Source organism: Trachypithecus francoisi, unplaced genomic scaffold, assembly GCF_009764315.1.
Source record: "Trachypithecus francoisi isolate TF-2019V2 unplaced genomic scaffold, Tfra_2.0 Lachesis_group4, whole genome shotgun sequence".
Taxonomy (NCBI): domain Eukaryota; kingdom Metazoa; phylum Chordata; class Mammalia; order Primates; family Cercopithecidae; genus Trachypithecus; species Trachypithecus francoisi.
Window position 1 is genome coordinate 137,661,635 of NW_022681469.1, and position 19,008 is coordinate 137,680,642.

A 19,008-nucleotide genomic window follows, 5' to 3' on the forward strand; every position below is an offset into this window, starting at 1 on the left:
TTTGGCAATTAGGTATGGAAAACTCCACAGAATATTTGGAGTTATTAAATTTTCACACGAATAAGTCCTGACACCCCAGGGCAGATGCCATCATTTCTATTTCAGTTCATTTTCCAGGGTTTGGCATGTACATTTGTTGACTGAATAAATAAATGAAGCCCTGCTGGGAAATGCAACCTTAGCAGTTTATAGTCCCCCGACATGTGCTTCTAATTGCCTCCAAGTAGTATTAATAAAGCAGTAGTCTTATGCCAGTCTCTGACTGGGGATCATAATTGAAGCACTGACATGATGACTTTATCTCTGATGACCAATGGCAATGAGACCTGTCCTTTGCAAAGAGCAAAACCCAAGTCTTGGAGTATGTGGATATTAAGACTCATTAGCATGTACCTGTGGCTCTGGCTTCCTCACAACTGATGCTTCCTCTTGGAAAAACCCAAATTACTTTCATTTTCTCACTTTCCTTTTAATACTTCATCTCTTGGAGCTTTGTAGAAAGCCTGAGCGGAGCAGTGTGAATGGCAAGCCAGGGGCCTCACTGCAATGAGCTGGTCTCCGTCGCCACCACTGTGCATGAGGTGCAGGCTCTGTCTGCCACCCCCGCATCTCAAGGCTCCTTTCACAGCTCTTATTCTCTGGAGCGAGACCACACGTTAATCTCTGCTGTTTTCCACATACAAGGTAAAATGGAAAATTAGAGATGTTATCTGAATAATTAATTCAAGCCTCAAATAAAAAGAAAATTGTAAAATATCCAGATCATTGAGACTTCTGAGTTTCTATTAGTCTGGACATAGACGGCTTGTCTTGCTACCAGTGGAAATGGCAGTGAGTGCCCTTGAATACATTACTGTATCCTTGAGGCCAGAGATGTCTTAAGCATCAGCTTACAAGTGAAAAATGTCTTAGTGAGATGATAATCATTGGTTTGCCATCTGATAATTGCTGCAGAGAGTCAAAGAGGTAGCACCAATTAAACTGTTTATCTCATGGAATTTAATGTGAACCTATATCACACTGTTGAGCAAAGATTCCACGAGGCCAGAATCGGTGGGAGAGGCAGTGGGACTGGTACCTTCCCGGTATCTTTGGTGTATCTTTGGTGCATCTTTGATGTATCAGAGACAAGCTCAGGAGATGGTCACAGGCATCCAAGCAAAAGAGATGGACTGCATGAAAACCATGCCTTTTCCCTCATCTGTAAAATTGAAAATACTGTCCAAAATCCCACAGCAGACTAGAGCTTCTGTCCATGAGTTCAAAGGTTCCAAGTTTAGTCCTTCAGCATAACTGAGAAAAAGACACAAAAAAAAAGTTTCCAAGCTGCCTCAATTGTTGTCCCTTCCTTTTAGCTCTGAAAAATCAGAAAGGTTAGTTGTGTGGAAAATGGCAGGAGAGACTTTCCGTTAAATATGTTAAAGAATTTCAGCAGTAAGTGTCACCGGAGACGTTTAAGAGATCGTAGTAGCTAAGTGTCCCTTTTCTTTTAACGTTTTTCTAGAACCCAGTGAAACTTTGGACTGAGGCGATTCCTCCACACTCCCAGCCCACATCACAGAGTCTTAGTGATCATTCCTCCATTGCTGTCAGAGCTGAGTATCATATCCCATTTTTTTGTTTGTTTTCAAAATAGAGTTGTTCCTTTCTTTTACCATTCCCCTGAATAACTGCTAATAAAGCAATATGACACTCATCTAGGTCACCTGATTTGCTGGTTTTGATCACAGGGATATCTTGATGCTGTTGGACTTTTCCCCATGGAGCTCTTACTCTGTTAGACAAGTGTCCATTCTGCTGTGGCTCACCTGAAAAGCAAGGCTTTGTCTTTGCCCCTTCGTGATTTCTTTTTCCATCAATGTTGACAGCTTGATGGAGCTTGGTGGGTTAATTCTCCTCCTTATCCTTTCAATTCCCCCATTCTATCCTAAATCACTACAGATAGGCCTTTTCTATACATATACTGCCAGTTCTTCCTTATTTCCTTCCTCTTCCAATAGGAATCTCTTGATGTAAACCACCTCTGCCAGTCCTCCTTTCTCAGCCTGGTGCTGAGATGGTGCAGCCTGGTGTGGCTAAGGCGTGAGGCAGTCAGAATTGGAACTGAGTGACAGAGCTAGAAAGAGCACAAGAGTGGGCAGAGTGATGACAGGGAAGGAACCTGGGAAGGAACGTGCTACCTGTGGCCCCATCTGAGATACGAACTGGCTTTGTCTCCCTTCAAGGGTGGAAGAGGGATAGGTATGAAATGTGGAAGGAGCGAGAGATGCCTTTATATTGCCAGTATAGGTATGAAATGTAGGAGAGAGAGATGCCTTTGTATTGCTAACGGCCATGCCTGCTTTACTCTTCATCACTGCTCTAAGTTGCTCTCCTAAATGCTATGAGACATCAACACTGAATTTATATCAGACATGACCACGTTCATCCGGGGCACTTTGATCACAATAGGAAAGTGCTGCTGCTGCTGGTTCAACCCCACTGGGTACTGATGATGGGCATTATTGTTCATAACCCCAATGACTGGCATGCTTATCAGAGCTGTAGTCCAAGATGGGGCCTTCCTCTGGCCTGATGGGTGATCTGGAAAAGCAGGTACGATGACCTCCCACACTGAGGTGAGAGCTGCACACTGTCCCTGCACCTGCCCAGGAGCCACCCCTGCTACTTCGGCAGTAACTTCTGCCAAGGTGCCCCTTGTTTAGACTTGAGGGTCCACTTGATCAGTAAAGCTTCTCCCTGCGTGTAGACCTTGGCATTCAGGAGAGCTGTACTTGGGCTCCCCAAGACACAGCAGCTCTGTCCGCCTTGCTGTCCCCCTCATTGCTGCAGTGTGAAGTTTCTAAGGTGAACAAAACCTCCGTGGCCCCCCTCTCCAATGGAGGAGGTCTTATTTCTTGGTGTGCCATGGGAGACCCCTTTCACATACTTCTAGCTGCCCCCAACACTGTCTGGCAGGCAGCTAAGAGGAGCTCTGCTGAATGTGGAAGCTCGGCATGCTTTTAGTAAAGACATGCTTTTACACAAGAAGTTCCTTCTGCTTAGATTGGATTTCCTTCAGATCTTGCCCCTTCCTTCCAGGTCCAGCTTCCATGTCCTCCCACCTGGGAAAGTAGTCCCAGCATCTCTGTCCCTCCTAGGCGGGACCGTCCCCACCACCCCATCATTGCCCTCACCATTGTGTCACAGTTGACTGCTTAAATGTCTGCCTCCTGTACCAAACTCTCTGAGGCTATGAGCACTGTTTAAGTCCTTCTGTATCCATACTCAGCACTTAGCACAAGGCCTAGTACACACTAAAGACTCCATCCACATTTCCTGATTGACTGGGCTAAAGAAAGAAAGAAGAGGTCAGGTGCGGTGGCTCACACCTGTAATCCCAGCTCTTTGGGAGGCCAAGGCGGGTGGATCACTTGAGGTCAGGAGTTCAAGACCAGACTGGCCAACACGGTGAAACCCAGTCTCTACTAAAAATACAAAACAATTAGCCAGGCATGGTGACACGCACCTGTAATCCCAGCTACTTGGGAGGCTGAGGCAGGAGAATCTCTTGAACCTGGGAGGCAGAGGTTACAGTGAGCTGAGATCGCACCATTGCCTTCAGCCTAGGCAACAAGAGAGGAAACTCTGTCAAAAATAAAAAAAGGAGGGAAGAAGACCAAAGACAGGATTTACTTAAAAATAAACCCAACTATGCTGGGTCCAACCACCCAGGGGATATAAGAATTTAAAAGAGAGCATCTTTATAGCACCTTGAGCCTCCACAACAAATAACATGATTTTGAGTATTAATTTCAATGAGGATACAAACTCAGCACTGCATCTGAAACCCTCCTAAGTGTATTTCTTAGAACTGTAATCCCTGTCTGGCCCCATCACCTCATAGCAGGCAAATGAGGACACGACCATGAATGGAGGAGGAAAACACACACTGGCTTACGCTCTCAACAAGCCTGAGGCTCCCTCCCAAGCCAGGCAGCTCAGGCAATGGACGAGGCAGCTAAAAGGCCTTGGGGAGTCTCAAGGTCCACTTGGGGCCCTGCTGCTGCCCTGCTGCATGGTCAGGGCAGGCAGCTGCCCTTCTCAGGGTTCAGCTTCCCAGTGAATAAGAGGAGGGGCTGGCCCAGAACCCTCCCATGACTGTCACTGTGGGATCCTGTGTGATTCACAGTATTGTAGGTTGACTTTTGGAGACTGGGACTTTAGCCAAGCAGGTGGTGGTGCCCTGGTTATGGGAGGAGACACAGTCACCCCACTCAGCACAGCACACGCCCTGCTGGGCTCAGGGTGGAGTGAGGCTGAAGTCATCATGGGGGCTCCTCACAAATGCCCGGCTCAGGGCCGCCCCGGGAGGATGATACGGCCAGCTCACAGCAGCTCCACCTCCCTTTCTCTCCTGTATGGTCCACAGGGCCCCTGGAGTCGGGCACCTTCGGCCCCTGGAGCCACACTATGGTTCTGGGAGGTGAACACACATCCTTTTCCTCTGCAGGTATCAGTAGGTAAAGAGGAAATGTTTCCTCTTTCAATCAGGCTAGTGCCTTCCTGAGGAAGAAACGGTATTTCCTAGCATTGAGAAGGGAAAAATGCGTCTCTTTCTCACATCTGTAAGTTCCCATTCATTCTGTCTCTGTGTCTTACACACACACACACCCCACACACACAGAGGAATACCACTTCTCACCTTTCCTTTCTGTGTAAACCAGAGGAAGTGCTAAGTATTATGAACAGGAATTTGCCCCAGCTAACCCGATGAGGCCCTCCTGCCTGCCACCTTCCTCCCTCTCCCATGCCCACAGTCCCCTGCCCATTCCTCTGCCCATACAAACCGCCCAGATTTCAGCAACTTCACTGCTGAACGCCTCCATACATAAACCTCCCAAATAGCCCAGAGCTGCACCAAGCAATTCCAGACTTGAGCAAAGCAGTGAAAGCTCTGTTCTAATGCCCCTCCTGGAGCCTGGTCTCCGGCTGGTTTCTCTTACGTGTGAGTGAGAATGGCGTGTGAGCGACAGGGAGCAAAGACCACCCCACTCCCCGACCCCCCGCACCTGCCATCAAAGGGCTGCAGAGTCAAAAGTGGGAGGGGATGTTCAACTCTTACACTTATTGGTGGGTCTTTTTTTTAATGTGCGATAAGCCATCCTGTGTTCCTAAAATAATGTGTCTGGCTGTCATTTTAACAAGTTCCTTGTATTTTAAATCATGACTTCCTATGTGGATATTATCTGGCTTGCCTTGATTTGCTCATTAAAATTTTCTCCCCCTAATGTTCCCTTTCAGCCAGCAATGAGTGGGATTTTATTTCTTTTTCAAAGAAAAGAAGCCCACACAATTTAGTTTATGTAATTCTGTTATATTCTTCCACACAATGGCCAACACAAAAGAAAGCTTTTTTAGCACATGGCTTTGAGGCTGAAAACACAAATTTAGGCACAGGTTTCAGGAACAGGTGTCTGGGAGCTAAAGAGTTAGATAGAGATGGTGGCTTATCAGCCACCTCCCACTCTACTCCCTTATGCCTAACAGTGGGTCAGGACCACCTCACAGCCCCTACACCCGCCCCTGTCCCACAACATCCCTCATACACAGCAGTTCCCAAGCAGAAGTACAAATGGGTAAGCAGCACTCAAATCTCAGGATGCGAGAGAGAGAGGGGGACCCAGGGGCAGTATTTAATCTCATCCCAACACTTTCTTCTTATTTGACAGGTGATGAAGGCAATTCCCAGAGAGGTGGAGCCCTTATTTTTAGCCTAACAAATTGTTTTCCTTAACAGTGGTGACTCAGAGGAAATGCGTGGACTGCAGTGATTTTTGTGATCTCTTGTGCCTGCCATTGGGTTGGGTAGGAGGTTTCTGCTTTTAGACTGTGAGGACCAGCAGGGCCCAGCAGCGAGTAGAGCTCTGGATAAAGCTGCCCTGGCCTTGTCTCCGAACCCTCCGGCCCAAGCCATCCCCACTTCTCCTGTGCTGCCTCAGGGATTCCTGGTGCTTCTATGCTGGTCCTGCATCCGGACACCTGACCCACCCCAATGCAGTCCAGGAACCAGGAACTCAACTCGAGCAATTCTGGGCACCAAGCCTTGTGCTTAAGGCAAAATAAGTGCTTAGAAGAGTTCCTGAGCTCAAGGAGCAGAGCCCCATGTCCAGGTGCCCCCCAGCCCACACATTACCCACACATGCATTCATTCATTCAACACAGTTATTTATTTATTTATTTATTTTTTGATATGGAGTCTCACTCTGTCACCCAGGCTGGAGTGCAGTGGCTCAATCTTAGCTCACCGCAGCCTCTGCCTCCCTGGTTCAAGCGATTCTCCTGATTCAACCTCCCGGGGTAGCTGGGATTACAGGCATGTGCCACCACACACGGCTAATTTTTTTGTATTTTTAGTAGAGACAGGGTTTCACCATGTTGACCAGGCTGGTCTCGAACTCCTGACCTCAGGTGATATGCCTGCCTCAGCCTCCCAAAGTGTTGGGATTACAGGCGTGAGCCACAGCACACAGCCTCAACAAAGTATTTACTGAGCATCATCTATGTTCTTGCCAGGCACTACTTTTCTTTATTTTTATTTTTATTTTTATTTTTTGAGATGGAGTCTCCCTCTGTTGCCCAGGCTGGAGTGCAGTGGCCCAATCTCTGCTCACTGAAAGCTCCGCCTCCTGGGTTCATGCCATTCTCCTGCCTCAGCCTCCCAAGTAGCTGGGACTACAGGCGTCCGCCACCTCGCCCGGCTAATTTTTTGTACTTTTAGTAGAGACGGGGTTTCACCGTATTAGCCAGGATGGTCTCGATCTCCTGATCTCGTGATCCACCCACCTCAGCCTCCCAAAGTGCTGGGATTACAGGTGTGAGCCAGTGCGCCCAGCCACCAGGCACTACTTTTGCTTGAAATGCAGACCTGAAGTTGCTAGGCCGGGCTGCTGTCTTGGTGCCTGCCTTCTAAGTAGAGGGGACTGACAGAAAATAAGTTGACAGGTAAGGCAGTTTTAGACAGAACATCTCATTCAGGCTCTGATGGAAATCTCCATTGAGGCCAGAGAGGAAGCTGCAGGACTGAGAACAGTCACTGAGTTCAGAGTGAAAGCTTCAGGGTATAAGCTTCCCCTGGAAGTGACTAAGCCAGGCAGACTTCGGAATGTGGTCAGAAGGCAACACAGCACAGTCGCTAAGTCCCTAATGAACTCTCTTCCTGCGATGACCTTGGCTTTTGTCAAAGCCTTATACCAGGAATCTGCCACTATAATTGTGATTAAAAGTCTCTTGAGATCTTACTCACCACATTTCATTGTGTTTCCTACAGAAAGTCTAAGATGAAACATTTTGTTAAGAACTTGGAGGAAGAAAAAAGTCCTTGTATTCTGATCATAAGAACTAAGCTCTCCTTTTATCTTCTTGGCTGCCAAGACTCTCAGAGAAGTATCTGAATCTCAATTACTGCAATTCTGTCCTTCTGTTTTGTAATTTGGAGAGAATGCTTAAGAATGATAGGCCGGGCGCGGTGGCTCAAGCCTGTAATCCCAGCACTTTGGGAGGCCGAGACGGGCGGATCACGAGGTCAGGAGATCAAGATCATCCTGGCTAACACGGTGAAACCCTGTCTCTACTAAAAAATACAAAAAACTAGCCGGGCGACGAGGCGGGCGCCTGTAGTCCCAGCTACTCGGGAGGCTGAGACAGAGAATGGCGTGAACCCGGGAGGCGAGCTTGCAGTGAGCTGAGATCCGGCCACTGCACTCCAGCCTGGGCGGCAGAGCAAGACTCCCTCTCAAAAAAAAAAAAAAAAAAAAAAGAAGATAAAAGTGCCCTCTTATAATCGTCCATACACAGGCTCAATCCCCATTTCCTGCCACACATGGATGACCTCAGAATTTTTATTAACCATTCTGAGCTGGGTTTTAACCTGAGAATAGTGAAACTTGATACTGTTGTTGTTGTTGTTGTTGTTGCTGCTGCTGTTTTTTGGGGAGGGACAGAGTCTCATTCTGTCACGGAGTGCAGTGTATGATCTCAGCTCACTGCAACCTCTGCCTCCCGGGTTCAAGCGATTCTCCCTGCCTCAGCCTCAGCAGCTGCGATTACAGGCACCCATCACCATGCCCAGCTTTTTTTTTTTTTTTTTTTTGAGATGGAGTTTCACTCTTGTCGCCCAGGCTGGAGTTCAATGGCATGATCTTGGCTCGCTGCAACCTCTGCCTCCTGGGTTCAAGTTATTCTCCTGCCTCAGCCACCCAAGTAGCTGGGATTACAGGCATGTGACACCATGCCTGGCTAATTTTGTATTTTTAGTAGAGACAGGGTTTCACCATGTTGCCCAGGCTGGTCTCGAACTCCTGACCTCAGGTGATCTGCCCATCTCAGCCTCCCAAAGTGCTGGGATTACAGGCATAAGTCACTATGCCTGGCCTTGATAGTATTTTAATGAGATATACAAAATTCCGCTGCATAGAGCAAATGCTCAGAATTATTTTATTTTTGTCTTCCTTCGTATTGCTACTTCCTGATTGCTGTCTGTTTTGTATTTTCCTATTCTATTATATATTTCTTGGGTTGTAAATTTTCTCAAATCTTTTGTAGAAAAAGACAAGTTTTGATTTTTTTTTTTTTTTTTTTAAGTTCCATTACCCTCCTGGTGTCATAACAAAGCCGAGTGCAGGACAGCTTTGAGCAAGAAGCTGCAGGCGTCTTCTTGATCAAAGTAAAATCTGCTCATGGACTAAAAAAGTATTACGTTCTTTCTTCCAACTAAATAATGCCAGTTTCTATAACCTCATCATATATACTTTAATGAAGCTTCCTTCAAGGGCTGTGTATTTCACTTACAATTTTTGATTCCTTGGTGTAGAGGCAATTTTTAAGAGTCATTTACTCTATTATAGGCATGCCTTTGTCTGCTTTCTTTTCATTTCTGAGATGGCACTCACTCACGGCTTTATATTGCAAGACAGAAACGCTATTAATGACTTAGTTAGATAGAAACTGACAGAGCAGAATCTTTTGTCTCCAGGTTCTTAAAAAAAAAAAAAATCGATGCATAATAACATGTTCCATCCCTAGAAGTGATGATTTTCTGCTTTTAAGATTCTGGTTTTTTTACAGGTTTTATTTTTGTTAATGTGCTATACTCCATGAGAATATCTTAAAACATATTAAACCCACAAGGCCTGTTCCAAGATTAAGAAAAAAAGAAAAACAACAAAGAGCATATCACTTAATTCAAAACATTTCAACAATTACGATGTTGTTTAAGTTGGAAAGCAAAACAAATAAACACAACATTGGTGGGTCCTCTGATATAAATAGGAAGAAAAAAAAACAGCAGATGGTATTTACTCCCTATAAAGCAGGGCAGTTTGTACGGTATATTTAAATTGCTCTCAGGGACTCACTCATCAGACCCACTTTTTCAAGGGTCAACTAAAATCTATGCTTCACATAGCCCGTAACTAGGGACACGTGATTACAACCAATAGCTGGGAAATTACAGTGTTACCGAAACTATTGCTGATATTCCTGTGGTCCTCCTATCAGTTCCTATTGTTTATCACCAAAGGGAAAAGAAGACGAAAGATACTTGAGTTATTAGTGAGTTGGAGAAAAGGCTGGGAGAAATTTAGTGATATCCACTGATTTCCCATACATACAGAGATCGGGAGGGCCACCCTCTGCAGAGAGGAAAAAGAAAGGAGGTCTCCTGTTGGGGAGATCTGCTTTAGAGGTTAGGAAGAATGGCAGAGTTGTAAGACATTGGAATCACTGTCTAGGAAGAGAGTGGCCTTTTATCCAGGGCTATTTAAAAACAGGACAGAGCTTCATCTATCTCCCACAGTTCAGATGTGAAGAGAGAATGATTAAATTGCTTCTTCCAGCCTGATGAGTCTATAGTATGTGCTAGAAACACTTGTGAATGCCTGGGAGAAACATAACCACAGAGGAATTGCATGTTGAGCAATCAGCTCTATCCAGTTGCTGTGTTCAAGAAGCAACTGTTGACATTTGCTCAAATGTGCTCACCACAAACCAAAACAAAATAAAATAAAAATGGGGTAACTAGGTGAGGGATGGATGTGCTAACTAACCTGACTGTAGTAATCATTTCTGGTTTTTTATAAAATATATAAAATAAAATATATGTTTCACTATATACAGTGAAATATATATACTTACATATTGTACATAATATATAATATATATTATATATTTCTGTCTATATAATCTTCACATCGTACACCTTAAAATCATGCAATTTTATTTGTCAATTATACCTCAATAAAGCTGGGAAATTAAAAATAAAAAGGAACAACTGTTGTGAGTCTTTAATAAAAACACCTGTTTTGGACATGATGGAATATAATTTTAAGTCCACTTCCTTCCTACATAACTTTGTGTTCATATCTTTATTTTCTTCTCTTATGTATCATCTACTACTAAATTATCATGCCTTTCTGTATTTTTTCTTTTTTTTTGAGACAGGGTCTCACTCTTGTTGCCCAGGAGTGCAGTGGCACAATCTTGGTTCACTGCAACATCCGCCTCCCAGGTTCCAGCGATTCTCCTGTGTCAACCTCCCAAGTAGCTGGGATTACAGGCACCCACCACCATGCCCGGCTAATTTTTGTACTTTTAGTAGAGATAGGGTTTCACCATGCTGGCCAGGCTGGTCTTGAACGTCTGACCTCAGGTGATCTGCCTGCCTCGGCTTCCCAAAGTGCTGGGATTACAGGCCTGAATCATCGCTCCCGGCCATTTTATCTATTTTTATAAGCCATCTTAAACCCTTTCTGGAACAAGAAGGGATATCATTGAATAAAATAATTTCTATAAATTAAAGCTTTGGGGGTTTTTCATGCCAGGAATTATGCAAGGTACAGGGGATATACAGAGGAGAAAACTTCACAGTGTAGGAGTGAACGTGGACAGATCAGCTAGCAACAGTACCTAAGAATCCCTGCAGGGGAATGGGATTCCTGTGCATCATGGAGCAGAAAGTTCCACTCTTAGGAATGGGAAGGAGGCAAGGAGCGGTTACAGCAGAGTTGGTGCTGGAGCATAATTCTGACGCAGAAGTGCAGATCCTGCCTGCAAGTAGGAATGGGGAGGATGTGTGCAAAGACAGGGTGGTGGGAGAGGGTGGGGTGCAAGGGACAGCTTTGAGACTGCCCCGCTTATCCCGGGCAAATGTCATCGTTCCAATCCAGTAATTGCTGACAAATGTCTTCTTTGACTAATGTTCCCTTCTCTACCTTTGCTCTCACCGTGTGGACAGTGATCACTGGCATAATTGGACAGTTTCAGGAGAGTTCTCTACTTTCCAGGGGATTTTAGTAAAAATGCAATAGCAGAATTGTTGTCTTCAGCAAAAGAGAAACACCCTATAATCCTTTTGAGGCCCTGATGGAAACCACATACATAAAAATTTTATCTTAGGCTCTTCATCATGATTGCAAAAAATCCTACTCAGTTGTAAACCTTACAAATAAAGGAGCCTCTGCCCTGAACACCGGTCTATAGAGCACCTTTACAAATACACTAGGCTGTTTAACCCTTGGTACTTTGATTTTGTAAGAAAACCTGAGGGTTTCTTGAATTTAATGCATGAACTTAAGAGTGAGGACTCTGGGGTGGCGTGAAGGAAGCCTGTTCAGTGACGGAGCCTGGCTGAGTGCCCAGGCCCTATGTCTCGGTGAGGTTTCCTTCCTAAAGCATTACCAGTACTGTCTTAGCAGGAGATTTTTATTTATTGAGCACGTACCATACTAAGAACTTGACGTGCACTACTGTCTCATTAAATTCTGACAACAGCCCATTTACAGAGGAGGAAACCGAGGTCCAGAAAGATTAAATTGTCCAGGGATAGACCCACAACTGGGAAGCTGGTAGGTGTTGCCTCAGCTTTGATTATGGTCTAACTCATAATTATTTTGAATCTCTGTAATATTATAAGATGGTATTAGTCCACTTAAGGTATGTGGGAACTAAACAAACCTTGTGCTGTTGCAGCAGCCTTTCTGTTTTGGGGATTTTACAAAGGTCTCTGGTCAGCGCCTCCTGGAGGGGTATCAGTTTACTGAGATCCTCCCTGAACTGCCCAGAATAGCCATGGTGCCTTGAGATAGGTGGGTGGTTCCTGCTTCCCTGGTCTTCAGCGCTTTGCCTGTGTTCCTGAGAGGAGGGATGGTTTCCAGGCAACACCATGGTCCATCTATTTTCATACTGCTATAGTGACAAGCATTTTGAAAAAATAAGAAATATGGTCCCAGTAGGGTGATGAGATGCTTTTTGCAGTCTGGCTTGCCTGCCCATTATAATTCTACAGCAACCACCAGTAGGGCCAAAGGAATTCCAAACCGGAGACACAGATGAGTGAAAGGGCCTGCCTGCCCCATGGCCATAGAGGACCAAGACTCAGAATGCCAACGCTGTGCTTTCTCAGGCTAATAGACTTTTTACAACATCCTGGTCTTGGAGGATGGAAAAAGTGCAGGCCTAAATTACTGCTAACTGTGTTGATGTAACTGAAAGAGTACACTGTTGCCATAGTCTGCTCATCATGGCTGGTAAACAAAAAGTCAATAATTTGCATTTGATTAGGTGCATAATAAGTTACAGTTCCTGGGATCTAAACTTCATGAGTCAACACTTTTTTAGGTCTTAATATTCTCTTCTTGAAAACTACATATGGAACAACATGAACTTCAATAACCAGGACCCCCCAAAAATGTTCATTTAAACGCAATTTTAGTATACTTGGATGAAGTCAGAATCACCCCTGCTTGTTTCAAAAACAAATCCTCTGCGTGAGTTCTATTTGCTGCCTGTCTTTCTGTGTTTTCAAAGCTATCTGTGCCCAAAACGAGTTATTGCTCTGCATCAGCTTGGCTCATTTTAAGTGCTCAAAGTTGTAAACAATACAAAAATGCATCTTTTTCTCATCCATGTTTTCTACACTAACACTGGCTCCAAGGGAGATACAGTCCTCTGAGATTGGATTTTATTGAAAATCGTAGTGTTCAAAGCGTATTAGGATGTTTGAAATCCTTCAAAGAAACTTCATACAGCCCGAAGGCATTCTGTAGAGTGAAAGATTGTAAATAGAGGAGTGACTGCCTTACCCAGCAGGGACCACTTCTAATTCTGGGCTGTGTGTAGGGACCTGAATGCTGCAGGGATCACGCAGAGGTTAATAATGATAATCATCGTTTGCCTTAAAGAAGGATCAAATCAGATCCAATGTAATTGGTGTTGGAGAACTCGAGGGATGGTGTTTGGTTGAGGAATAGTCACACCTTCAGGGTCATTCTACACATCCCAGTCCTTCTGGTATCGAGTGGGTTAGAGCCAGGAGAGGCAGAGACTCCAACAGAGCACGGAAACGCAGGACACCCTGGTGCACTCGTGTTTTTGTTCTTGCTGTCCCCGTGTGAACCCAGAGCTGCAGCCTTTGTCACGAGGAAGATGCTCTATGCCATGTTTCAGATCTGCCCAGCAGGGCAGCTCACTCACAGCGCGTGTCTCGCGGCACATATTTCATTTTCCTGTGATGACAGCAACTGAGTGGCCGGCGTGCCCTGACCCTGCTCACTGTCTCTTTGCTCCCACAGAATCTGTACCAGAACAGGTTTTTAGGCCTGGCCGCCATGGCGTCTCCTTCTAGAAACTCCCAGAGCCGACGCCGGTGCAAGGAGCCGCTCCGATACAGCTACAATCCCGACCAGTTCCACAACATGGAGCTCAGGGGCGGCTCCCATGATGGCGTCACCATTCCCCGCTCCACCAGCGACACCGACCTGGTCACCTCGGACAGCCGCTCCACGCTCATGGTCAGCAGCTCCTACTACTCCATCGGGCACTCTCAGGACCTGATCATCCACTGGGACATAAAGGAGGAAGTGGACGCTGGGGACTGGATTGGCATGTACCTCATTGGTGAGTAGAATGTGCCAAGTGCATTGTTCATAATTCACTTTTACATATGCTGTCACGTTTTAATAAACCTGCAATATAATTAAAATATACAAGCAACTGTGTTATATGCCAGATTCTAACACGCTGAAGACCACTATGGCATGACCTTGTTTTTCTGCAAAATGGATAATAAGGCCTCTCTTGCCATCTCTATTCCATGAAAGAAAATCATGAGATATAGCAGAGTGAGGTGTGGTTAAACACAAACGTCATTATCATTTGCAACTATAGAAGCTCTTCTACTTGTGAATAAGTTAATATCAAAGCCTGTTTTTAAATCTATGTGCTTATAAGACAAAGTAACACCATATGCCCAACCCATGTAAGCACACCTACATGGAGGTCATTTCACTTCAGTTTCCAGCGTCATCTTCACCAGCTCTTCCAACATTCTTACTGCTTTGTATTCAACAGACAACCTGGGATTATACATACAGGCATACAGGCATGGTGCTGGAGAAAGCTAACTTGCCTTACTTTAGGTGGAGATTTATTCAAAATTTTGAAAGTGCCAAAGTTGAAAGTTCACCAGAAGAAATTGTTCTATGTGAATTTTCTCAAGTCTTTGCAAACAAAACAAGTTATGCAAATAAGTTGGATGCTGAGGCAATTATTTTTATGAAAGTTTCACCATTCCCATGGATTGGTTTTGAAAATCTTGTAATTATGAAAACCAATTTAAATGAAAAATGTATTTCATCTATTTTATGTGACAGAATCAGCTGTCATGGAAATTGATGTGTTTACCCAAAAGTCAAGTTATAATTGCTGGAAGGCCACAAGAGTCAACAGATTCAACACCAGGTCCATCCAAGGCCAGGCCTTCTGCCTTCAGGCTGTGCTCTGCAACATTTGCACATTCAGACAAACAACACCGGATTTAACATCACAGAAAGTAATGGATTGTTATGAGTAGTTTACAACCTGGACAGTTTTTCTGATAAAATAAAGGGGATCTTATCTGACTAACTAGTTCTCAGGGAAATATTCTTGGGTCTCTTAAAGGTTTTTCCATCAGCTTGGTTAGTATGTTTATAACACACACATTAATGTAAAGATGGAGAGGCATACATTGTTGAAATTTTTACACAAATAGCTGTGACTAGCTAAACTGGATTTCCAAAAGTTAAAATTCAATTTGTTTCTGAAAAACAAAAATTGTTCTTGAATAAAAGTAGATACTATCCGTCAAGAACAGAGATTGCAGGCCGGGCGCGGTGGCTCAAGCCTGTAATCCCAGCACTTTGGGAGGCCGAGACGGGCGGATCACGAGGTCAGGAGATCGAGACCATCCTGGCTAATACGGTGAAACCCTGTCTCTACTTAAAAAAATACAAAAAAACTAGCCGGGCGACGAGGCGGGCGCCTGTAGTCCCAGCTACTCGGGAGGCTGAGGCAGGAGAATGGCGTAAACCCGGGAGGCGGAGCTTGCAGTGAGCTGAGATCCGGCCACTGTACTCCAGCCTGGGTGGCAGAGCAAGACTCCGTCTCAAAAAAAAAAAAAAAAAAAAAGAACAGAGATTGCAAAATAACAGCCCAACGAGCTTTTTTTTTTTTTTTTTTTTTTTTTTTTTGAGACAGAGTTTCAATCTTGTTGCCCAGGCTGGAGTGCAATGGCCTAATCTCGGCTCACTGCAACCTCTGCCTCCCGGGTTCAAGTGATTCTCCTGCCTCAGCCTCCCAAGTAGCTGGGATTACGGGCATGTGCCACCACACCTGGCTAGTTTTGTATTTTTAGTAGAGATGGGGTTTCTCCATGTTGGTCAGGCTGGTCTCAAACCCCCAACCTCAGGTGATCCACCCACCTCAGCTTCCCATAGTGCTGGGATTACAGGTGTGAGCCACTGCCCCCGGCTGCATATTTTGTTTCATTTACATTGTTTTGTTTTAAATGTGATTGATTATCCATCCACACTTAAAATGTAGAAGTTTCAAGTTGAAACCCAACTTTCTAGCTTCTTTCACAAAAGTCTCCAGTTCGGCAGCCTAAGCCTGTGATACCACATGGTTCTAATCAGCTGGAGTTAAGTATCTGCACCCTCCCTAGGCTGGCCTGTGACCTTCAGTGTTGCCACAGTCCCCTCCCACCCATACTGACCTTCATCGTGAATGTTTTTTGTTTAGCACTTGAGGTAATTAGGTTTAGGTTCTGAATCTAGGGTTTTGGTTTGATTTGATTTGGTTTGTTTTTGGTTTGTTTTGGTTTGGTTTTTTATTGAGATAGAGTCTCATTATATTGCCCAGGCTCAAACTCCTGGGCTCAAGTGATCCTTCAGCCTCAGCCTCCCAAAATGCTGAGATTACAGGCATGAGCCACCACGCCCAGCCCAGATCTAGTTTTGAGTCAACTCCTTACAAGGGCATCTTCCCGCAGCTGATGAGTGCTGATGCTATTCCTCAGGTTAGGGACCCACTGGAAGAGAAGCCTGTTTGGGGAGAAGGTAATGAGCTCAAGATGGAATTACTGAGTGTGGAACACCTGAGGGACGTGCTTCCACAGTGAATGAATGAATGGGTCTGAAGCTTAGCCAGGGATCCAAGCTAGGGTTGTAGATTTGGGGTAACAGACATCTTGGGGGTGGATAAGCTCACTCTAGTGCTGTGTACAGAAAGAGAGCACCAGATAGTCACAGTGAGAGAGGGGCAGGGGAGAGGCAGACGAGGAACTCAAACAGAAGAGGAGGAGGTGGTGAAGAGGCAGGACAACCAGGAGACTGGAGAGAACAAAAGAAGAGGGAGATGGAGGAGGGGGTGGGTAGCTGTATCAGGTATTACGAAACTCCATGAATGAATAAGATCTGGTGTTAACATGACATTTTGACTGAGATAAAAGTAACCACAACTCATCATTCTAGAACCTTAATTTGACAGTTTGTTATTCTCATTGTAGCTACACATATATAACTGTGAAGTTATGTAATGCAAAATGCCAACACTTTCAATGGCATAGCATTTCAAAAATAACTTCCAAATCCGAAATTGTCTGTGAATCTTAAAAGTCAATAATGTGTAAGTCCTTAGTAGCTTATCTTCCACATTTGTCATGCTTTGCCAGAGATCAAATCAGAGATCTAGGCCGAGAAATGTAGAGACAGTGATTTCATCTCATCTGTCATTTCATGAATGAGGAGATGTCGAGTCAGTGGCTCCCACAGTCGCACAGCTGCCTCCCCTGGCTCAAGACTCAGGCCGCCACAGGACTAGCACATCATTGCGGTGCAGTGTTGGGTATGGGCCATGGCACATCAGTGTGCCATCAAATGTCCAGCAGAGGCCAGGGTTGTGATGCTTTCAGCATGGTAGGACTTCTAGAGCTCTCAAAGCAAACAGGACTGTTCTGCCATAAGAGGGGGAAGATACCTGAATGTAGAGGGGGAAGTGTGGCTGCTGATTTATGGAACCCAACTCTTGAAGAATTAAAGTTTTTCCTTTACATCAGGCACCCTATTAGAATCTAGAAGAGCAGAAGCTGTATTTCTCAGTTAAGGCACACACAGAATTCATGTGTCCAAAGAAACAATCTGAAGGAAAGGCCACAGAAGGGGAGAAAGTGGTATTGATTTTTAGGAGCTCCTCTATCACTTTATGCCTAGAGTCCCTGCTTCTACAAGAGAATGGAGCTTCTACATCATTGGCTTAGTAGTAAGAAAGACAAGTAGATTCTCCCCATATCTCCCGTCCCATTATTATTATTATTATCATCATCATTATTTTGAGATGGAGTCCCGCTCTGTTGCCCAGGCTGGAGTACAATGGCATGATCCCAGCTCACTGCAACCTCTGCCTCCCAGGTTCAAGCGATTCTTCTGACTCAGCCTCTCAAGTAGCTGGGATTACAGGCATGCACCACCAACCCTGGCTGATTTTTCTGCTTTTAGTAGAGATGGGGTTTCATCATGTTGGCCAGGCTGGTCTCAAACTCCTGACCTCAGGTGATCCACCCACCTCAGCCTCCCAAACTCCTGGGATTAAAGGAGTGAGCCACCGCACCCGTCCCTGTCCCATTATTTAGTGAAGTCATGGTCCAGCCACAGTGGGAGAATCCTCGGAGATTTTTTCCCAAGATTTGGTTGTCAGAAAGCATGAATTACTCTGAAAATGGAGGCCATATCTTTTTTCTGATGGGTGTAGGAGACCTGGGTAGTATACTGATTCTCTCTTTTAATCAGTTATAGGCTCACTTGCTTATTCCACTCCTAACAGCAATAGCGTGTTTGTTATCCACTCTTCTATTATAGCTTGTGGCATGGAAACCACAGCTACAAGTTTTATTTTGAAGACAAATCAAGAGAAAATATATTACTTGTTTCTTAGGTATGTCTGTTTCTGTAAGCTTCATTAGAACTTTCTGATTAAAATTTTAATAATCCACAAAGATCCTTTTCCTTTCTCTATTATAAAATGAGGAGCAGGTGGTAGGATTCTACACACCAGAGGAAATGCATACCACTCAGAAAATATAATCTTTTCTTGAGGAACTGATCTCTACATGTTCTGTACAAAATGTACGATGACAAAATCTTAGTACTGATGTGAGCTAGTGCTTCAAGTTATTATTAATGGTTTTACATAGTAAGTATCATAGGGATTTGCAATAGAGGGCCCTATTTTTAGCCCAGATTCTAAGCAGAAATAGCTGCTTATTAGATGTTGGACACTGGTCTAAGATCACTAGCTATATTAACTCAAGGAATCCTTTCAACAAGATTTTGAGGTAGGTACTTATAGTATTTAATCCCCGTTTTGTAGTGAATGATTAAATAAACTGCCTAAGATCACATAGTAATGGTAGATGTAAGCTTCCTGCCTCAAAGGGGATGTAATATTGCTCCCACAAAGAGGCTTCCATCATAACAAGAATGCAGAAAATAACAGCCTCGTGGTAGAGAGCCCAGAGCACCCATTCCACACTGATGTGGAGAGTGTGGCTTGGCCACAGTGTCCATTCCAGTTCTCCTTTCCCCTCCTCTCTCCTCCCCTCCCCTCCCCCTTCTCCTCTCCTCTCCCCTTCCCTCCCCTTCCTTCCCCTCCCTCCGC

At 44.8% G+C, this 19,008-nt stretch overlaps 1 protein-coding gene across 3 annotated transcripts in view; it reads left to right on the plus strand.

The window, feature by feature from the left end:
• The window catches only part of HECW1 (HECT, C2 and WW domain containing E3 ubiquitin protein ligase 1), a 441,946-nt gene that overhangs the window by 169,807 nt on the left and 253,131 nt on the right, over positions 1 to 19,008 (plus strand). For all 3 annotated transcript variants that reach the window (XM_033193922.1, XM_033193924.1, XM_033193923.1), the window contains exon 2: positions 13,608 to 13,932. In XM_033193922.1, the coding sequence (XP_033049813.1) occupies positions 13,608 to 13,932 (325 nt within the window). The remainder of the gene's footprint in view (positions 1 to 13,607; positions 13,933 to 19,008) is intronic.